This window comes from Mustela putorius, unplaced genomic scaffold, assembly GCF_011764305.1.
Source record: "Mustela putorius furo isolate JIRA1106 unplaced genomic scaffold, ASM1176430v1.1 tig00003869_pilon_pilon_pilon, whole genome shotgun sequence".
NCBI classification, from domain to species: Eukaryota; Metazoa; Chordata; class Mammalia; order Carnivora; family Mustelidae; genus Mustela; species Mustela putorius.
Genome location: NW_025422021.1, coordinates 20,412,129 through 20,432,137, shown reverse-complemented (window position 1 = coordinate 20,432,137; position 20,009 = coordinate 20,412,129). Strand labels below are relative to the sequence as shown.

Below are 20,009 nucleotides of genomic sequence, written 5' to 3'. Positions count from 1 at the left end.
AGAGAACAGAGGAAATGGACAAAGTAAGGGGTAAATAGGGCTGTTTTCTGATTATGCCTTGAAAGTCCTGCTTATAAAATGGATGGGGACCCACTGTTTACAGAGGCAGGTTAAACACGCTGCAAATCTTTATGCAACACCAGTACTGCACAGTTACAATTAAATATATTTAAAACTCTCATAATCATGGTCTTCTAACAATGCCACAGGGAATTACTCTATATTATGGACAGATAATCAGAAAATCATGGTGCTTAATATTTACATAGTTTCTATTTGTTTTAACTTCTTACTCTGGAGCTCAAGAAAATCTAAAATATGTCCAACTTAATTCAAAGCTTTAAAAACAGTTAAAGTCAAAGACTACTTTGAGAAAGGTGATCCCTTTAACTAATTCCTAAAATTGTTATTTGTGTTGATTCTTCGAGTCAAGGTAAATCTCTGGTGTGGTAGCTACACACGCATCCTTCAGCAGACTCAAGGTCTGAGCAGGTAGCAGGTAACCTACCTCTTCGCCAGAGCCCTTGAACTGCCATAAATTCTCCTTCCTTATGGAAATGTGAATGCTCCTGAGGCAATGATCACATGCTACGATTCAGAAGCCGCAGAAGTAATGAAATTACTTTCCTCTGTGCTTCAAGAAGACAGAGAATATGAAACTATTGATCTTTTGAAAAGAATACACAAAATATCAAACTGCTGAGTTTCAGGCTTAAAAATATTTTCCATAGCAATTCAAGGCCCACAAATGGAAAAAAAAATTGCACAGAATTATATGAGTCTCTTTAGAAGTGCACTATGGGTACTAGGTGTGACATAACCCAAGTTTACATTTGGGCAATAAGAATACGAAGGGCATAAACCCTACCTCAACAACATTCCTCTGCCAGAATCCCAAAAGTTCATCAGAAACAAGCCTTGAAGAAAGCCATTATAGAACTACTAAAGGGTAAATTCATATCCCATAATAACCAGTGTCTAAACATGTCTGACTTCCTGTACCGATTCGAAATGGCTTCTGTAGCTTCCTCTGCCCTAAACTACGACTGAGGATGTGGAGGCCAGGACAGGCGTCCAAAAGCACACAAGGTTAGCAGGGACGCAGGGAAAATGCCAACGCCAGCGGGCGGAGCACTGTGCCAGGCTTCAGGACCAAAGCTAGGGCCCAGAGAAGTAGGTGACTACTGGATCTCGACTCACCTTTGCCATTTGAGCTTGAACCCCACTAGCCTTCAGGGCAGACACAGCTTTCTGGGCTGCTGCAGGACTGTCAAAGTCGACAAAACCATAACCTGAAACACAAAACATACTTGCTTATTAAGCCATTATTTTGTGACAATGAAAAGAGCAAAAGAAGGACTCTCTGGTTCCCGATGTGGGGGCAGCAGAAACGGAACCCCTGACATCCTGACACGCCACTGGCATTACCAGCTGTCAGGCTGTCTCCTTTGCAGGCTGTCTGTCCCTGGCTCTCATGAGCTAGGCAGATTTCCTTCCAAGTCAAAAACAAACCAACCAAAACAAAACCCCCAAACCTCCAGTTTTCCCCTTTCTTCAGGTGTCCTGCTTACTGAAGCAAATGACATCTAAGTTAACCAACCAAAGTTAAAAAAAGAAAAAATCAACTTCAGAGAAATAGCATTTTTATGGAACTTAACAAGTAACAGGAAAAAAAAAATGTTTATCCCACAGACTAAATTTATTTTTCAAAGAAGTATAACCATGAAATACCCCAAACATAAAATAATTGAAAGTTTAGTATGTGATTAAAAATGATTACTTATTTACTTAAAATATACCTCATGATTCCCCTTCATATAGAGAAAGGAGTAAAAATGCCTCCAAGATAGCCAAAAAAGCTGTTTCAGCAATTCATGCCCTAATGGCTAAAAACAAAACACAATACAAACAAACAAATAACCTTCTAAAAGAGGCTCTGGTTCAAAGCTTATTTATTCATAGCTTTATAAATATTTTTAACAAGCTGGTCAGGTAATCCCCAGCCACACTAAATCAGAAGCAGGGGTACAGGGTGTCAGGGTAAGGGCAGGGCAGCTACAAAATGAGCATATGGATGGTACCTAGCAGCAAAAACTAGCAACAAGCCATGAAAGAGGAAAACTATAAAACGAAGAGGACTTAAGCAGTCTAAAAGCAACAGCCCCATGAATTTTACCCAATCCAGTGAGCCACTGGTCATTTTTTGTTGTGATCACTCTTAAGTTATTGAGAAAAGGTTAAATCATACTTAACACACTGTTTAAAAGATCAGGGTAGCAGACAAAAATACTGACAGATTTTATTGGAACACAAGCCTGTTACTATGAAATAAACTTTAAATGAGTAAGAATATTTTGAAAAACAAAAGCACTGTTTGGAGGCTGCAGGGAAGGGCCAGTCCTATCACTGATTTCTTGACAGGGTAAAGATAGAGTATCTTCCACGAAAAGTACTAGTGTCCATTCAAACGGACAAACATACCTATCAACAAGGCCAAACACAGAGCTTGGCAAGGGTTCAAAGGTCGGTTGGCAATATTAGTACCCAAAGCTACTGTCTGGTAACTAAACGGGTTGTAATGAAACAGAGTAAACCATCAATTATAGAAATAGAGGTTTCAGCAGAGATGCGTTAAAGCTGAAATAAGCAGTAGCTTCCTTCTATTACTTGGAATTGGACGGAAATAAAGCCTGATTTGATTTTGACAGTAGAGAAACAGCCAGGTTGGAAAGAAAAAGAAGAGCTGGCTCAGGTAAAAACAGAGAATGGCACTCAACAGCCACATCAGCAATTAGAGTCAACACCGTTAGAGCGTTTTTAGAAACCCGTAAGTCCATGCTAATACGCAATCCTCTGTGGGGACACACACACACTGTCACCCTCGCACCTATTTATCACCCACATACAACTTGAGCAGGCTGTAAACGAAGATCCAGCTTCAATGAAAGACGTCACTCCCGCTGATGGATATTTGAGTGAGGTCACCCCCCCACCCCACCCCCGAACACAATCTTCTTGTTGACTGCATATCACAAGACACAGAAAGATCTCAACTTTGATGTAACTGGGGTTGAACTTATTATCAGTCAAGTACGATTAGTATCATTTTACCTGTTATTTTATTAGGAAAAATCTATAATGGTTGCATTTTAGTTGTTTATATTCTTTTCTGGCCTTCTCAAAGCACAAATATTTCAGTAAATATTTTCAATAAATATTTTTGCTGTAAACAAATCTAATGGGTAGGCATGCAACCGTGTGCTCTGTCATTTTGTCTGCTGCATTACTTTCAAGTAAATATAAGACTGTATCAACTTGAGTTATAGGTTCTGTGGGTTTCATTGCATAAATGGGTATAAAGATACTTCTAAAGGTGGGATTTGCTAAATAACACAGCAGCCTCTCACTAGAACCCTAGAAAGACTCTCCTTGGGTCTCAGGACCAGGAATAGTTATGGTACTCCTGCTTCTTGAATTTTCCTCCACATTATAGTCACTTAAGCCACGGGAATAGATACGTTTTTTAATTTTTGTTTTGCCCATTAGCAAACTCAGGCCATTTTTGTAGTAAGCTGAGAAGTCCTGCTCTTACCCCTCTCTTCCCCTTAGTCAGATTTATTCCCACCCATTTTTATAACTTCGTGTGTGTGTGGGGGGGGGGGACATTTGTGTGCATGTGTTCTAGTTTTATATGTAACTCTGTAAGCATTAATAAAATTATTCAATCAGTGCCACAACTGATACTCTGTAAATTTTTTTTGGCTTGGAATTGCCATCTATACTGGTGTTGGAAAGTGTTTAAACACCTTTATTTAGTTGGGTAAAACCTGACAAAAATTGAAATGCAGAAGAACAACTGACTCAAAAAGTTTCAAAATTTAATAGCTAAGGTACATGTTATTCTGAGCAATGTTTCCTTCAGTGTAATTTTCTTTCTTGGATAGAGACTCCAAAATATGCTTTGTGACCAAAAAAAATGTTCTGTGACCTCTAAGGTCTCTAACTTTCAGGTATAAAATTCTTTGATATGGTCAACCTCAAAAAATTAGTATATAACATGTGAATTTTCTATTTATGTGAATACTCTGTAATCCCTTATGCATTATCTATATTTATACACCTATTCATCCATTCACTTATCTGCCTTCTCATGTTATCAATGGCTACCATGCTGTCTTTTTTATGAGGTATACTGTGTTATTTCTTCTCATTTGTCCTAAAATAACTTTTTTTTCCCGGGAGCTCTCTCATTCTACTTCTAGGATTTTATAAACCCATTCTGCTCCCTTGGTCCCTTCACTCACTCACCCACCCACCGCATGTGCTGACATGTCTATTCCTGAGAGCCTGTGTGTTACAAAGAGCCCTAAAAGGTTCCTACCATTGCCCTCACGGAAGGCACTATCTCCTGAGACTCACTTTAAGAGAAGGTCTCCAGGAGACGTGCTGTTTGGACAATCAGTTCTGAATTATTCTTTCCTTTATTTTAAAAGCCCCACAAATTTCTCCACTTTTCTTGGAATATCTTCCAACTGTGAAGGCTTCGTATCATAAAATGTCCGATTTCACACGAGTATATTTTACTTACACCTTTTCTATATTGTGTTGAGCATTTTATGGAATTTTGGTTTCTAAGGAACAAACTCTCATTGGAGAAAAGTGTACTACATACAGGTAGGCGTGTTCAGTGCAGGGGAGTGGGAAGAATTCAGCCGGGGAGTCCTCTGAGTCCTTCCCTCACTTAACTGGGCAGCTGTGCTAATTTTTAACACATTGATCTGCCATGTAAGATTTTTCTCTGCTGGGGGCGGGGTGGGAGGAAAGGTAGGGTCAAGCCATAAAACCATTTGCCTACTGTGATTTTCTCTCTCAGTTTGAAACAAATGTTTGAGATCAGCTTCCTGTTTTATGCTTGCAAGAGTCCACTTTTCTTTATAAAACTGAAGGTTTTTTTTCCCCACGTCCCTGTTTTCTCAAATCGTTTACAAGTACGTGAAATAACACTAACCTTGGCAACTAAATAGAAACATTTCAGTCTACAATTTGACTCTCTAGTTTAATTCATTTAAAATATTTATTGAGAACCTCTCTACATAAAGCACTGCTTTATTCACTGTCCCTAGGCAAAACTGTCTTCATGTGCCATGTGGCTTAAACAGGGGCTTAGATATTGGCCACAAAAGCTCCTTTAAATGCAGGGACTTTGAAGAAGACACAAATACAATGAACCACTTCAAGTCTAGATTAAAGGAAATGGCTGGCTTCTACGAGGCTTCCCATACGGTTCATTTCCATTCTTTGACTTTCTCAGACAGCGCTAAGTCAAAGCTATCGCCACTCCTTAAAAAAACTGGGGTCTAATTAATGAGGAGATTTGCCTTCTCTGCCTATTCCTGTCAACCTTATTTCAATTCATGGGGTCAGTGGTCGGACTCAAAGTCAGCTGACTCTATTCTTCCCCTTTCCTCGAAATCACATGCCCATTGTTAAGATGCTGGATCATTAAAAGTCAGAACCACCGGGCATCAGCGCTGCCTACTGTAGACGCCTCCTCTTCCAGCTCACGGAGCTGGATGAGCTCATCCTAATTACATGGAAAACTGAAGGTCAGTGCATCAAATTAATGCAGCAGCATATTTCAAAGGGGCGTATGACCTCCCCTCCCTATTACAATTTGGTCAGTGAAAATGGTTCTCTCCTCCCCCGCTGCCAATATTGTCAACAGGCATTCAGCACAGAACAATTGGGAGTATTGAAACATGTAATTAAGTACTGCTTAAAACTACTCTATTCTAATTAATAGAGCCAATTTGCACAATATGTAATCTTTTCAGTTCTTTAGTACAGTCCAATGGTCTTCAGTAAGCAGCTCTAATCTCCTCAGGCTCAGGAAAGAAAAGCTATTTTCTAACTCTACTTCCCTTTTAAAGTAGGGGCTAAATGCCAACCAGTATCCTGCCTGTTAGCTCCACTGGAGTCAGATCGGCGACTCTGGCAAAGTGTAGCGCTGTAGGGTTTCCAGCCAAACCTCAGCCAGGGACAAATGTAAAGGAATATGCTGACACCATGCAAGACCGGAACTGGGGGACACAGAAGACTCGGTTTTTAATAAAATGGAGGTAGTAATTTTGAAACCAAAGATCAGGTTGACAATGCCGTCAGTTTCCTAGAGCTAGGATGTAGTAAATTATCATCCAAGGGAATATACCTTTGCATTTGTTTGTTGTCTTATCCAAAATTGCCTTCGTGGAGACTATCTTCCCATATCTGAAAGATAAAAAGAAAAAAAAAAAAGAACAGGAGAAGTTAAAATCAAGGAACCCTTAGGAATGGCAAAGTCCAGAGAGCATACATACTTTTCAAGCACCTGCAAAATTTAAAGGACAAAATGTCCTATACTTAGGGGACAGACAATGAGAATTTTAAACTCAAAACTAAACTAAAAGAAGGGACTGGCTAGGCCTCCTATTTGAATCCTCAGATTACGGTCTGATGTTGACCTTTGAGGAATCAGGTACTTACCTGACACTCTTCGGACCAAAAAAAAAAAGAAAAATGGGGGGGCGGGGCGGGGGCGGGGAATGAAGTCCCTAAGAAGATACTTCTAGCAACACTACGTGAATATAAAGCCAAATGCAAGGCTATAAAATTTACCTAACACCTTGATAACTATTAATGTTTATATGTCTATAAAGATATATAACTAATATATTAACACCTCTTTCAACTCAGTAATAATAGCTCCACATACATATGTGAAATGATAGTAACAATCAAGAATATAAAACCATGAGCCAGGGATTAAGCATTAATTTGATGAGGGTCTGTATAAATGTGATGGAATTCCTTAAGGTACAATAGATATTGGGGGAAGAAGGAAAAAACCCAGAATATTAACCTCTTAATGATCTGCTGCTGAAGATGAAGTAGAAGTGTAGCTTAGTAAGTCCATGTCCCAACCTGAACCCTTTCAGAGTGGCCACACCACAAGGTAAAGCACAGCCATCTGTGCTCGTCTTCAAAAAGCTAAGGAAAAACCTTTGAAAATTTAATTCTTAAAAATTCTGCGGACTTTGAGAAATGCACGTAACTCACATCACGGATCTGTGACCTGTGCCCTCATTTATACATGTTTAATTTTACTTTCCTGTGTATTACTTTTAAAATTTCTTATTTTCTCTAATAATACTTTTTCATGATTGACCCCAAGGTCTTTAAAAAGTCTTGAAAGCTTAGGAAATGAAGCATCTGTGTAGCACTTTAAAGCATTTCTGAATACTGTAGGTTTCTGGTTTATGCATTGAACAAGCTGAAATATATTTATCTAGAAGAAACAAATGGCTTGAACCACCTCTTTTCCCCGGTTCATTTTCACTCTGTGTAATCACATAATCAAATGATTACTAACCAGGCATGAAAGTAAAGATAATTTAAGGTTCAAATGACAATTACATCCAAGAGGCATAATATCGCACAAACACCTTCAATTCCCTGTAGAGCTTCTGAGTATTTACAACATTAACACAGGTCACCATGCTTGGCAAAAAAGGGCACTAATTTTTGAAAAATCTGAAAACCAGAGAAAATAAGTGATTTAAAAACCACCTTTTTAGCAACCATTTCTCTATAGATTACTTTCATGCTGGATTTATTTATCAGCACGCTCCTTTGCAAAAGTTTTGGCTGGAAATGCTTTTAGACTGCATTCCAGTCTCAAACCTCTCCAACAGTATCGAAGAGAGTTAGTATGACTCCAGTTCAGGATAAGGGAATTGAAAGTCACAGAGATTAAGAGACTCTGCTTGAGGTCACAGAGTTCAGAGTCTTTTGTAAACCAAGAAGAAGAAAGGAAATTTAGGGAAGGTCAGGGGCTGGCCTTCTACCCTCCTGGTCCTGCTCACCCCACTAACCATGGGAGAGAAAGGGAAATGTGGGAGGTAGGAAAAGAGAAAAGTCTCCTGGGAGCACTGGCACTCAGTCCACGCCAGTTTTTCTGGGTTTCTGTTCTCTTTGATCTCTCTGCTGCTGTGACATTACTCCTCGCCACCACATCTAAGTACCCCACTCCTCCCCTGCTCTGAACTTGCTCCCCAGATCTCAGCCTACATTTCTGGGTGCTCTTTCCAGGCTTCTTCGCCCATTCGACCTCCTCTCCTCCCTCCTTAGCCAAATACTCTCAACTCAACCCTTCCTTTTCCTAGGAAATCCATCCAATTCTATGGTGTTATTTAAAGCATGTTCTCTGGTGCTTGTTTCTCCTTCCTGATTTGGGTCTTGTTTTTTTTTTAACGAGGTTATTTATTTATATGAGAGAGAGCGAGAGAGCAAGAGAGCAAGCGCATGCTACATGACTGGGGTGGGGGGGAGGGAGAGGCAGATTCCCTGCTGAGCGGGAAGCCCAAATTGGGGCTCAATCCCAGGACTGTAGGATCATGACCTGAGCGAAAGGCAGCTGCTTAACCAAATGAGCCACCCAGGTGCCCCCTGAGTTAATTTTTTGTTATTCCCCCAATGTCAGTTTTTTGTCTCTCTTTCAACTCAAGTATCTTTTTTAAGTTAAGATACTTTGATATCTCATTCAGTGTCACCTCATGCCCACTATTTTCTAAATCCCATCCTTAAAGAGCCCAAACCCATCTTCTCTTCTTTCATTCAGTAGCAGTGTCCCACTCTGATCTCCCACCAGGCTCGAGGTCCTCAAGACACCATCCTGAGTCCAGGCAGTCAGGAGGCCTTCTGAGTTGTCTCTGACATGTTTCTAATATTCACCCTTCCCCTTCACTACCTCTAGACCCAAGCAAAAAACACACAATACTTCTTGCCTTGCTTTCAGCTTCTGGCGCTTCCAACCATATCTGCTGCTTTAATTTACTTTAAACATCACTTTAAACATGTCTCTCTCATCCCATCATTATCCCATTCTAGCCCTGTTTGAACTTGAAGAACCTGTTCAAACATTATCTCTTCCATGAAACCATCCCTAATCTCCTCATCCAAATCCATTGTGATTTTATAAGAAACCAAAAAGGGGATTACATTTACTCAGTTCCTACTTATGTTCTAGGCGCTGTGCCAGGGGCTTTGTATGCATGATCTTATTTAATTAACTTTGCAACATTCTTATGAGGTAGGTGCTATTATTGCCATTTTTACAAATGGGAAAGTAAAAGCTCATATAGATTTTAAGCCAAAAATCTCTCCTAAAACCCGAAAGCTTAAACAAATTTTGTTTAAATTCTCACTGCAATTTATTCATGAAATAATTCCGAGAAACAATGTTTCCTTTATACACTGAAGGTGTGAACGCGAAGGAAATCAACTGGGAGACCTCTTCTTATCAAGGTATGGGAGATTTGCTTTTCAAGCCAAAGTAAAGCTTTTGTTTGTGTTAAACATAAGAAATAAACATGTGGTTCATGGTTGAAAGAGGGATGTGGGGGAGGTGTGTGGGAGAAGAGATTTCTGAAATTTATTCAGTTTTACTTTCTACTGCGGTTTTCACCATGATTTGTGAGTTAAGCCTAAAAAACTTCTCAGAAAGGTACTGTCTAGGGAGCTATTCCATACCGGCCTCCCCGTAACTCCCTACATGGAGTTACCTGAGGGGTACAGAAGGGTTTACTTCTGGTGAGTTATCTTCTTTCCTGGGCTGTCCGCTCAGCAACACCTCCTGTGGCACCAGAGGTATCTTATTCAAATAACTGAACTGGAAGATGCCCCACGTTCAGTCGCTCAGGCCCTGGCTCTGGTAGCGTCTCCGTGATGATGTGGTCACCGTATGTGGGACTGGAGGGCAGAACAAGTAGTTCTGATCACGGGAGACAGGAGCTAGAACACAGGCCTGGGCCGTCTATCAAATGGTGCCTCAAGGAACAGGAAAAGGCACAGCGGGGTTCAGAGCACGCACCCTTTCCCGCGTACTAGTTCCCTCTGCGGTAAGATTTAATGATGTGGGGCAAGGGGTGCGGGGGTGGGGGTTAAAGAGGGTTCCCATTTAGTCTGATTCTATTGTTGCTCATCCGTGCCTCCGAGAGTAACAGACATTTGAGTAAAACGTCATAAATCAACCAGATACTCACTCGCCCTTGGTTGAGTTTGTTTTAAAACATCATTAAGTAACAGAGACAGGTTTGGGAGAAAAAAGCCTCTTGACTGACAGGATTCACACTCTGACAACACCAGAGAGGAGAGCAAGCCGTAGAATTTTAAAGGAAAAAAATGTGACTAGGAAGATTCTGAGGGTTTTCCCTATCTTCAAAGTAATGAGGCTCAGACCGTAGCCCTGGCTACCAGAAAATAATATTCTTTGCTAAAAGCAGATAATCCACTCCAGAGGAAGCAAAAGGATAAAGAGTAATTAAGAGATGTGACTACAGAATCATTAGAATTTCAAAGGGAGCGGATAACAAGTCTCATATTTAAACCTATTGGCCCAAGTGAACCTGGCTGATAAAACCTTCTGCTTAGAATCTACCAGAATTTCTTCTGTTTTTATCACAGCTTGTCATTTCCGCCCTGTTTCCATTGAGATTTCTTTCATCTGCTGAACTATAAAGTCAAAGTAAAGTTTGGTCTGTCCTAAGTAAATAAAACTTAATTTTTTTTCTTCTCCGGCCCCTTCACGTAGTACCTTCTAAACTCTCTTTTTATTAATTTACCTTAATTACAAAAGAAATGCACCCTTGTAATTGGAAGACACAGAAAAGTAAGTTGAGATATTTTTTAAAAGATTTTTATTTATTTATTTGAGAGTGAGTAAGAGAGAGAAAGAGAATGAGTAGGTAGGGGCAGAGGGAGAGAGAGAAGCAGGCTCCCCACTGAGCCCGATGCAGGGCTCGATGCCAGGACCCTGGGATCATGACCTGAGCTGAAGGCAGACACTTAACCAGTGAGCCACCCAGGCGCCCCAAACAAAGTTGAAATATTAAAATTACCGCAAGTTCCGGATAGGAATGTTAAGACACAGTGGTGCCAATCCTAGACTTTGTCCAGTGGGCATGTACACAAGGAACACACATGTGTACAACCTGTGTATGTGTACACACACACACACACACACACACACTCCTGTACTAGGGAACTGGCAGCTTTGGAAAACTCCCAGTTCCGTGCCCAGGCTCTGGAAAGTGAAGTCCAATCCACCCACCACCAACAGATGGCGACAATGGTTGCTCTGTTATTTTAACATTGGTCCTTCCAGTTGTAAATTCATTTAAGGCACCATGGGGTAATTTGCAGTGTCGATGTTAATTCTGAAAGGTTTTATGAACATCATTAAACCTGAAAAAGCAAGGAGAGTATAGAAAACAAAAATAAGAAAAAGTATATACTTATGATGTAAACAAAAAAAAAAAGAGATTTTCTGTTTGATAAAGGGCGGGATACTGCGCATGCCTAGGGGATGACTGGTTTTGTTTGTTTTAATAGCTGAGCTGCCTGTGAAGGACAACTAGGGACTCAGACATCCTTTGAGATTCTGTGCCTGTGCAGAGGACAATCATCAGCAAGAAAGAGGGACAGAGAACTGAAATGACTTCTGAGTATTTGGCTATCAGTTCAGCATCAATACGAGACAATATGACCCAGAGAGTTAATGCAGGAGAATAATAAAAAGAATAGCTTACATCTCTATAGCTTTCACTTTATGCCTGGCATAATTTTAAGTGATTTAAGTCAATTATTTTAATCCCAACCACCTCTGCAATAGGTTAGGTATTATTCCCATTTTGTAGATGTGAAACCAGGGAGTGCAGCCTGGGCCCTTGTCAAGTTGCACAGACAGTAAGTGGCAAAGATGGGAGGCAGGAATTTTTATCTGGACACCATGCTGACAGCTGCAGAAACAGGTCCCCAACCACAGGCTGTTCCATAAGTTCAAAGCAATTCCTATCTTGACTCTGCACAGATCCAAATGAGTGAGGGGACGAGGGCGGACTCAAACTGTAAAGGTTTCCAGGACTGATGCTGAGAACATTCCGAAAGGAGTTTCCCGGACTTCCCGAGTAGAGACAACATGGGTCTATTTGGAATAAAGTGCCCAAAAGAGCATGTATATTAGTGGGGAGGAGGTACAACCCGCTCTAAAGCTTAAAAGGATCTACTCGGTGGGAACGGATTCGGGGATGATAAGCCAAAACTTCTCTTGTTATTTTGGATTTGGTGGGGGAAAAGGAAAAAATAAAGGGCACAAACACACCCATGCAGAGACAATACTGTGTATGCCGTTTTCCGTTTTCCCCCTAGCTCTTTTTGCTATTGTATCTTTTCAGTGGCCTCCCAGGAAATGAGGATTTCCTAAAATTTGCTTTAGCTCTCCCAACAATAGGCTGAATAGGGGAAGGAAAAGAAAGTATTAAATTACACCCATTTTGCTAATAGAAAAGTTTGTTGGAGAATACAGTAAAAAAGTAGGAGTTGCCTGTCCATGTTATTGTATACCCTCACTACGCTGAGTAATTCACCGGGCTGGTTTTCTTTATTTACTTGGTATAGAAAGTGGTCAGCATTTAATGATGAGAAACGAGACATGGGACATTTTAAAATGAGGCAATCAATACCAAAACAAATTTTTTATGACTTTGCCTGGTTAGTACTGAAGATTTTAAATGTTACCGTAAGACTCTTCTAAGATCTACAAATATTAAAGGTATAGAAAGTCACTCCACTTTTCCTTACAGCTGTTTTGGCTTAACTCTTAACCTCTGTTAGCAGTCTGTCCCTCCCAACTGTGTGGCAGAGCGAGGGGTACCCTCGTGAGTACAGTGATTCCAGGTACATGCGACAAAACAGACAGCTTCATCTAATGCAGCTGAAATTGGAGCCAGGCTCTGAGGGTTAAATGCTTGGCAGGAAAAGCTGCTAGAGCCCTAAAGGTCAGGAGCAAACCTGGTGCTGAAGGTGAATGGAGCACAGGAAAGACAAAGACAGTCGAGAAAGAGATCAGACCAAGAAATCAACCCACAAATATTTACAGCATGTCTCCGGCATGCCCTTCACCAGACAGAGCCTACAAAAAATACACATGATGTCATTCTTGTTATCAAAGGTTGGCCGGGGAGATCATCTTTGAAGGGATGTAAGGAATTTTTAATATTAAAAAATAAGAATACTGACGAATATGGACTTCTCTGACGAATGCTAAATAAAGGGAGGCATAAACACAGGAGGGAGGTCAAGTCCACCAGGAAAGACTCTGGGGAAAGCAGAAATTTAGGTGGGCCACGGAGGACAATAAACAGAGGAACCCACCAAATTAGCAACCCATGTTGGGGGAGTAAAGGAAGCTAAGTTTGAAAAGGTTTGATAGGGCCTTGAGTTCCAGGAAAAGAGTAAAGGAGCAGAATGTGTCTGGAAGTTTTGTAACAGCATAGTGATATGATAAAAGCAAGACTTTAGTTAAGATTAATGAAAATCTTATGGCTAGGATTAGCAGAGCGAGAGGTGCCATATTTTATTTTACTAAATTTATTTCTTTTGCTCTTGGTACTCAAGCAGTAACTGTCAAGTTCAAGAAATTACGACAGAGGGATGAGGACAGGTAGGAGTTGACTAGAAAGGTTCTAAGGGACAGAAAGGTTTGAAGACAGAGGACATCTCTGAACCAGCCTTAAATGCTTAACCTGACATCTGAGAAAGAGAGTCCATGGTGTCCAGGCTATGGAAAGCCAGTGGCGTATGTATGTCTGTGAGCGCACAGAAGCTGGAGAAAAGGAGCCACCGCAGCTCCCTTTCCCACAGGGTCCTGGAAGGCACAAGGAGTTTCAAACCCAGTCCTAGAGCCTGAGGATGAGAAACGATTTAGCAGAAGCTCAGAACATCTTCAAGGAGTCTATCCCTCCACTGGACTGGTTGTCCCACAGCACCTGAGCTGCTGGAGAATCAATTAGAGAAGCTTTAGGACCAAGTATCACATTCTTCAAGAAAAAAGAGATGTATCTACGTATCTGAATTTTAAGATAATCGCACCCCTTCAGACTACAAATAACATTGGTAATTCACACCCAGATTTCAAGATTTTTATCCTCTTCTGACTAAATTTAGAGCCATGCCTGCTCATCTGCCTTTTCAACATTCCTGGGTGCCTTAACTAATCTACTCTAACTGCTACAAAAGTAACAACGGATGCTATTTATGGCATATATGGCTTGAGCTAAATAATTCACAGAGAATGAACATTAAAACTACCTCATTAGAAATGGCTAAAATGCTTTTTTGCCATATTTGATGAAAACATTATATCTCTCTTTTAAATAAAAAGCGCACTATAAAGCATCTGATTTATTACACAGATTTGCTATTACAGTCGAGTATCAAATCTATGATGATCTGCAATCAAGGTAAAGTAGCTTTACACTATTTTATGGTCTTTTAAGAGCACACAGCACACAAAGAGTCACTTACATTACTGTATGACCATATTTTTGCCACAAGTCACAGTGCCACAGCACTTAGGGATGCAGTCACAGATGGCCAGGCCCCAGTGAGTGCTCCCAAGTACTAATACGTCAGAGGAAAATAATACTCGCTGAAAAGGGAACCCAGAATATTGCAAGTAAAATGTAGATTATCTATCATTAAAAAGAATCCTTCAAAGTCTCGGGCCATGATTAATGTCTAACTTTTAAAACAAAGGCACCTTGATTACAGAAAGTGGTCTTTATTTCTGAATTGAATTTATGAACTGACAAGGAGAGAGCATTTTTAAGAATTTTCTTCCTCTCCCACCCAAACCTGCAATATATTTGCTTTGCTTTGACAACTCACCTTCATGTCTACATTGAGTTTCACTTTACTGTATCACAAGGAAGACAATGTTATAGTAGAAAGAACCCCGAGTGGCAGCCAGCAAGGTCTATGCTCAAGCGCTCCTTTGGCCAATGACCAGCTCTGTGATCCTGGTGTAGTTGTCTGGCCTCAGTATCCCCACTCACACAGTGTCATGGTAACACCTAAGCTCACAGGACCACTGGTAAGGGGCTGACACAGTGTTCAACACATGACAGCTGCTCAAAAATTAATACCTGTCATCCTTTATCTCCCAACCCCCTCCAAATAATGGCACTTCTAATTCTTACCATTTGAAGGCACTAAGCTAGACTGCCTTCTTATTTAACTTCGACATGGTCCTAAGGTTGCAAAGGATTGAGAAAATGTAGACCTACCATTTTTATGGTTACTGTTCAGCATGGTTATTGGCATAATGTAACCACTCGATGTAAACTGGCTGAATTAATGAAATATAAACGTGTACAAGAATTTTTTTTGCCTTGACGTGTTTGGTGTGGGAAATGGAGGGAGGCTGGCAGACGTGGGGAGAAGGGAAATACTACATTTTGCCTTGGAAATGAATATGGCCTTGTAGCTTACCCCAATTTAGCTTATAAAAGCACCAATGAGGGAACCGAGGCAATTTAACAGTTTAACATGGAAGCAAATATTAGTACCAGAAAGAAAACTATAAAATGTTGGGAGGGGAGACCCAAAAAGCTAATAGAGTTTTTGTTCCTAGACTGTTTTTCATGTATCTTTAAATTTGTTGGTTTAAAAAAAAAAAAAAAACCTAGAAATCTTTTAGACACACACACAATGTACTGAAAAACTATGTCAGAGTCTACAGAAACTGAGCTGCATTAAACTCCAACATTTCAAACCATTAATGACTGCTTCATTCAAAACAAGAACAGCGTGACAGAGAGTAAAAGTAAACATGCTCTCTGAAGCAAAAGAGTTATCTGAAACTATTAAAACAGAGTGTGCAAATTACCTAGAAATTTCTTTTGATTCTGACACAAGCAAAAAAAGGCCAGAGTCAAACCGGATATTTCCTAGAATGAACACTAATGTTGGCTTTGATCCAAAACACAGCCCCAGTGTATTGATTTCCAAATGCAGTCCGTCCCTCCTTTTCTAAAGTAATAAATCCTGACTGCCCCATGACCTTGAAAAGCGAGTCTGAAGAACAGACTGAAAAGGAAAATGATATCTCTTCTACTTATTTTAGCTCTAAGAAATCTGGGGGTACAATAGAAGTGCGTTACTAATTTAAAAAAAACAACAACAAAGAACACTTGGACCATATAAGCAAGAGAATGTTAACATAGCCTGCCAGCCCAGCTCATGCTTCTAAACTTAGATATTTCATTCAAGGGTCACTTGTGACCATGGTCACAAGAGTCACTGAGAGTGGAGCTGATGGAAAGGCACAATGGTTTCTCCTATACTGGTCTTCCTAGTAGGGCACTGAAAGTTTTTAATCTTAAAATTTAAGAAAATCAGAGAGGAATCCTCTGTCTGTGAAAGAATGGAACTAAAGAGAACTTTGGTATGAGTTTCACAAAATTGGCAAATCCCAAATGAAGGTAATATACCTCACTCTCAAGACTGCTAGAATTCATGCATTTTCCAGAAGGCATTCTTTTTCATTCTCCTTTGCAAGTAAGGGGGCTGTGAATGAAGATGGGGACTGTTTACATCACTTGGTAAGAATTTTCCAGTCTTGGTTGCTTTGAGAAATCTTGCACAATAGGAGAGGTGCTAATGGAAAGGGAAAATATTATTCAGATTCTCTAAAAGAACAAAAAAACCAGGCTCAAGAAATGTAGGCTACTGCTGATCTGAAGCAAAATTCCAGAGTGGATTAGTAAACAGAAGGTTAGAGAGACTTGTGAAAAGAACAAGTACCAGAGTCAAGTCCTTAAGAGCAAGTCATGCACATTCAAGCTTTGCTCTTTCTCTTTGCGAGGGTGGGGGGGGGGTGGTACTAGGAAGACAGGGCTACTTGGGAATGCTACAAAGTATATTTTGATTTGAGCTAAATAAAAACCATTATTTGCTCATGGACTGGATGAGGACATCTGGGAAGAGAAATTCGGTTGGGATGCGTGGGTAACTGGTTAAACGTGTGTCTGAGCTGACGTCTGTTGGTCAGTGCTCCCAGCATGGAGGGAAGACTCTAGAATTGTGCCACAAAGCCCTGCTCTTGGCAGCCTTTTTTCAGTACTTAAACAATTGCATAAATCACACATATTACACATACACAGGTTCCAAAGCTGGAGAGCGGGGGTGGGGGGGTGGATATAAGATGTCAAAATTAGTACTATGAAACTATTTCAATAGTCTAGAATGAATTCTTGACCAAAGCCAACACTATAATATTTAACAGGGAAAAATAAGGCATATATAAATTCGGGGGGGGGGATCAACTATAAATTTAGGTAAAGCTTCAGCTTTTTCACATGAAAATACGTGGGTTTAGGAACACATTCAAGTTCTTGGAATAAAACAGACCTAGGTTGTACTAAGAAAAATAAATGATCTGATCCTAGTAAGAATTACGCTTTGGGGCCTCTTTGGTTACCATTCCCCAACACCTACCGTTCTGGGTTGAATGGTGTCCCCCAAAAGATGTCAAAGTCCTAAGCTCCAGTACCTGTAAAAGTGATCTTATTTGGAAATAGGGTCTTTGCGGATATAATAAAGTCAAGAGGGGGTCATTATTAGGGCAGGCCCCGTCCAATGGTACAGGTGTGTTTATAAGAGGGATGTCTGGATAGAGACATAGAGGATGCTGTATGATGACCTGAGGGACAAAGCTACAAGCCAGGAACACGAAGGACTGGTAGCAAACCACCAGAAGCTAGGAAGAGGCAAGGAGCCCCCGCCCCCACAGGTTTCTGAGGGAGCATGGCTCTGCTGACACCTTAATTTTGGAATTTTAGCCTCTAAAACTAGCTACCCAGGGTGGGGGTACCTGGGTGGCTCAGTCAGTTGAGCATCTCAGTTTCATCCCAGGTCATTATCTCAGGGGTGGGGCACTCAGTCCTCGCTGGCTGCCTCTCCCTCTTGCTCTGCCCCTCCTCTTAAGCCTGGGAGCTCTCTCAGATAAAGAAATCTTTAAAAAAAAAGAGAGAGAGAAGAGAGAAGCTGCCCCATGTGAGGTCTTTGTAACAACAGCCTAAGCCAACTCCTACAACTCCAGCTTGCCTAACCCTATACAAGTCCCTGTGCCCGCCCTGCTCCATCATAAGTTCTTGACCTTTCCCAACCTTCGCTTGGGAAGTTCAGTGTCATTCTGCAAGAAATACCCCGCCCCCCAGCTGAGTGCTGCGTCTGTGCTGTGTGGACTCAGAGCGGCTGGGAGGATGCTGTGGCATCGCCTGCACTGCTGCGTTCCTGTCTGATACGCACCTCTGCACGGCTTTCCTTTTGCCCATCAGGCCCCAGGATTGTTAACAGTTCAAATTCAGAAGAAAGCAATAGAGGAATAAATAAATGAGTAACAGTGGCCTGCTTTCGTTGAGTGCTTTCTCCACTGACCATACCTGTTTGAAACATCTCCTCTGAGCACTTCCAGAAGACAGAGAGAACGCTGCAGACAACCATCAAGAAATCACACACCCTCCACCCCTGCCCGGGGGCAGGAAGAGCAGAGGGCCTTACAGATGCTTACCTGGAAAAGGTAAACACCCGCAGTGTTTAAGCAGAGCTAGGGGACAGCCTGGCTTAGGGATGTTGTCGCAAGAAGGATTTCACAAAGACGGACTTAGGAGGATGTGATCACTGGCAGGAAACATAAAAGTAAGTGCCACTGAGTTTTTGCACAAGTTTGATTTATTTTAAGATTATGGACTTGTCATATTTTCAGTTTTAAAATGGCCCTTCTTTTTATGAAATAACAGTGAAAGTGGTGGTTGTTTCAATTTGTGTCTTTTTTGACAAAATACAGTCTTAACTCTATACTGGATCTCTCACCCCAATGATTTTTGTTTACTGTACTGGTTCTTAAAACCCCAAAACCTGGAGAACCACTAAAACATGGCAGGTTGGTAAATGGGAGGTTAGCATCCCTGCTTTGAAAAGGGGACCAGTCTAGATGATTAAGAAGATTAATGTCGCTAAGGGGAGCCTGGGTGGCTTTGTCCTGGGTGACTCTGTCGTTAAGCGTCTGCTTTCAGCTCAGGTCATGATTCTGGAATCTCAGATCAAGCTCCTCCCCCATTATGTGGGGCTCCCTGCTTAGCCGGGAGCCTGCTTCTCCCTCTGCTCCACCCCTTTGGTCCAACTGACCATGCCCCCAATAAAAAATACCTGAGGAAAAAATGAGACAATAGGGAGAAAGGATATAGTTAGCTTCCCTCCCTCCAGTTTTCTCCAGGAAAGTGGGTGCCATTACCAGCAATGATGCCTCCTGAATTATCCTGCTGAATCAGCAGAGCACAGCCCTCAGCTCCCCAGACTTCCTGACTTCCTGCTCAGGGCTTACTTACCCCCGAATGCTTAAACTTAGTCAAGGTAAAACAGGTCCTAAATATAAATGTTGTATTTCATACTTTATCTTTAGAAAGGTCTTGTAGACTCTGCCAAGGAGAGCATCTTCAAAAGACAGCCCAGATCCTAGTGATACTAGAAAATCACTGAAGATAGGATGACCAAGGAAGAAACCACAAAGTCTCACTACATAACACAGTTTTATATATCTACACATACACCTATGTACGTACACACACACACACACACACAGTTCTTTTCAGCTGACTGTAAAGTTCATTCTTCCCAGACGCCATCTCAGACACTAGTGGGTGGAGATGGGGGTGGGGAAGGATTGGTGAGCTTTCTTTGAGCTTGAGTTGAAAGTAAAAAGTAGGGATATGACATGATTACCTCTCCTGTGCTTATTTGAAAAATACATATTATATATAATCTATATGATCCTGGTAATATTAATTCCCACTCTCATGTAAGGTGATAACTGTTCCCTTAACACCCAGGCCAGCACCAGGCACACTAACTGCTCCATGCCTCTGACTGTTTCCACTACAAACATCCTAACTCCTGAAGAAATCAGGGAATTGGCTTTAAGCTGCAGCTCACTTCCTAGACCTGACTCCAAGCCCTTCCCAACTGTGCACTTCATTTTCAGAAGCAACGAGACAGGAATGAAGGGTAAGTGTAATAGGGGATGTGTGGTTGGAAGGAAATAAGTGCTCCTTCATCCAGTAAATGAAAAATTA

General features: G+C 41.1%; 1 protein-coding gene across 10 annotated transcripts in view; it reads right to left on the bottom strand.

Moving 5' to 3' along the window:
- The window catches only part of RBMS1 (RNA binding motif single stranded interacting protein 1), a 209,717-nt gene that overhangs the window by 36,985 nt on the left and 152,723 nt on the right, over positions 1-20,009 (bottom strand). For all 10 annotated transcript variants that reach the window (XM_013051988.2, XM_013051989.2, XM_004743929.2 and 7 more), the window contains exons 3-4: positions 6,209-6,267; positions 1,201-1,292 (exon numbers count right to left, since the gene is read on the bottom strand). In XM_013051988.2, the coding sequence (XP_012907442.1) occupies positions 1,201-1,292; positions 6,209-6,267 (151 nt within the window). The remainder of the gene's footprint in view (positions 1-1,200; positions 1,293-6,208; positions 6,268-20,009) is intronic.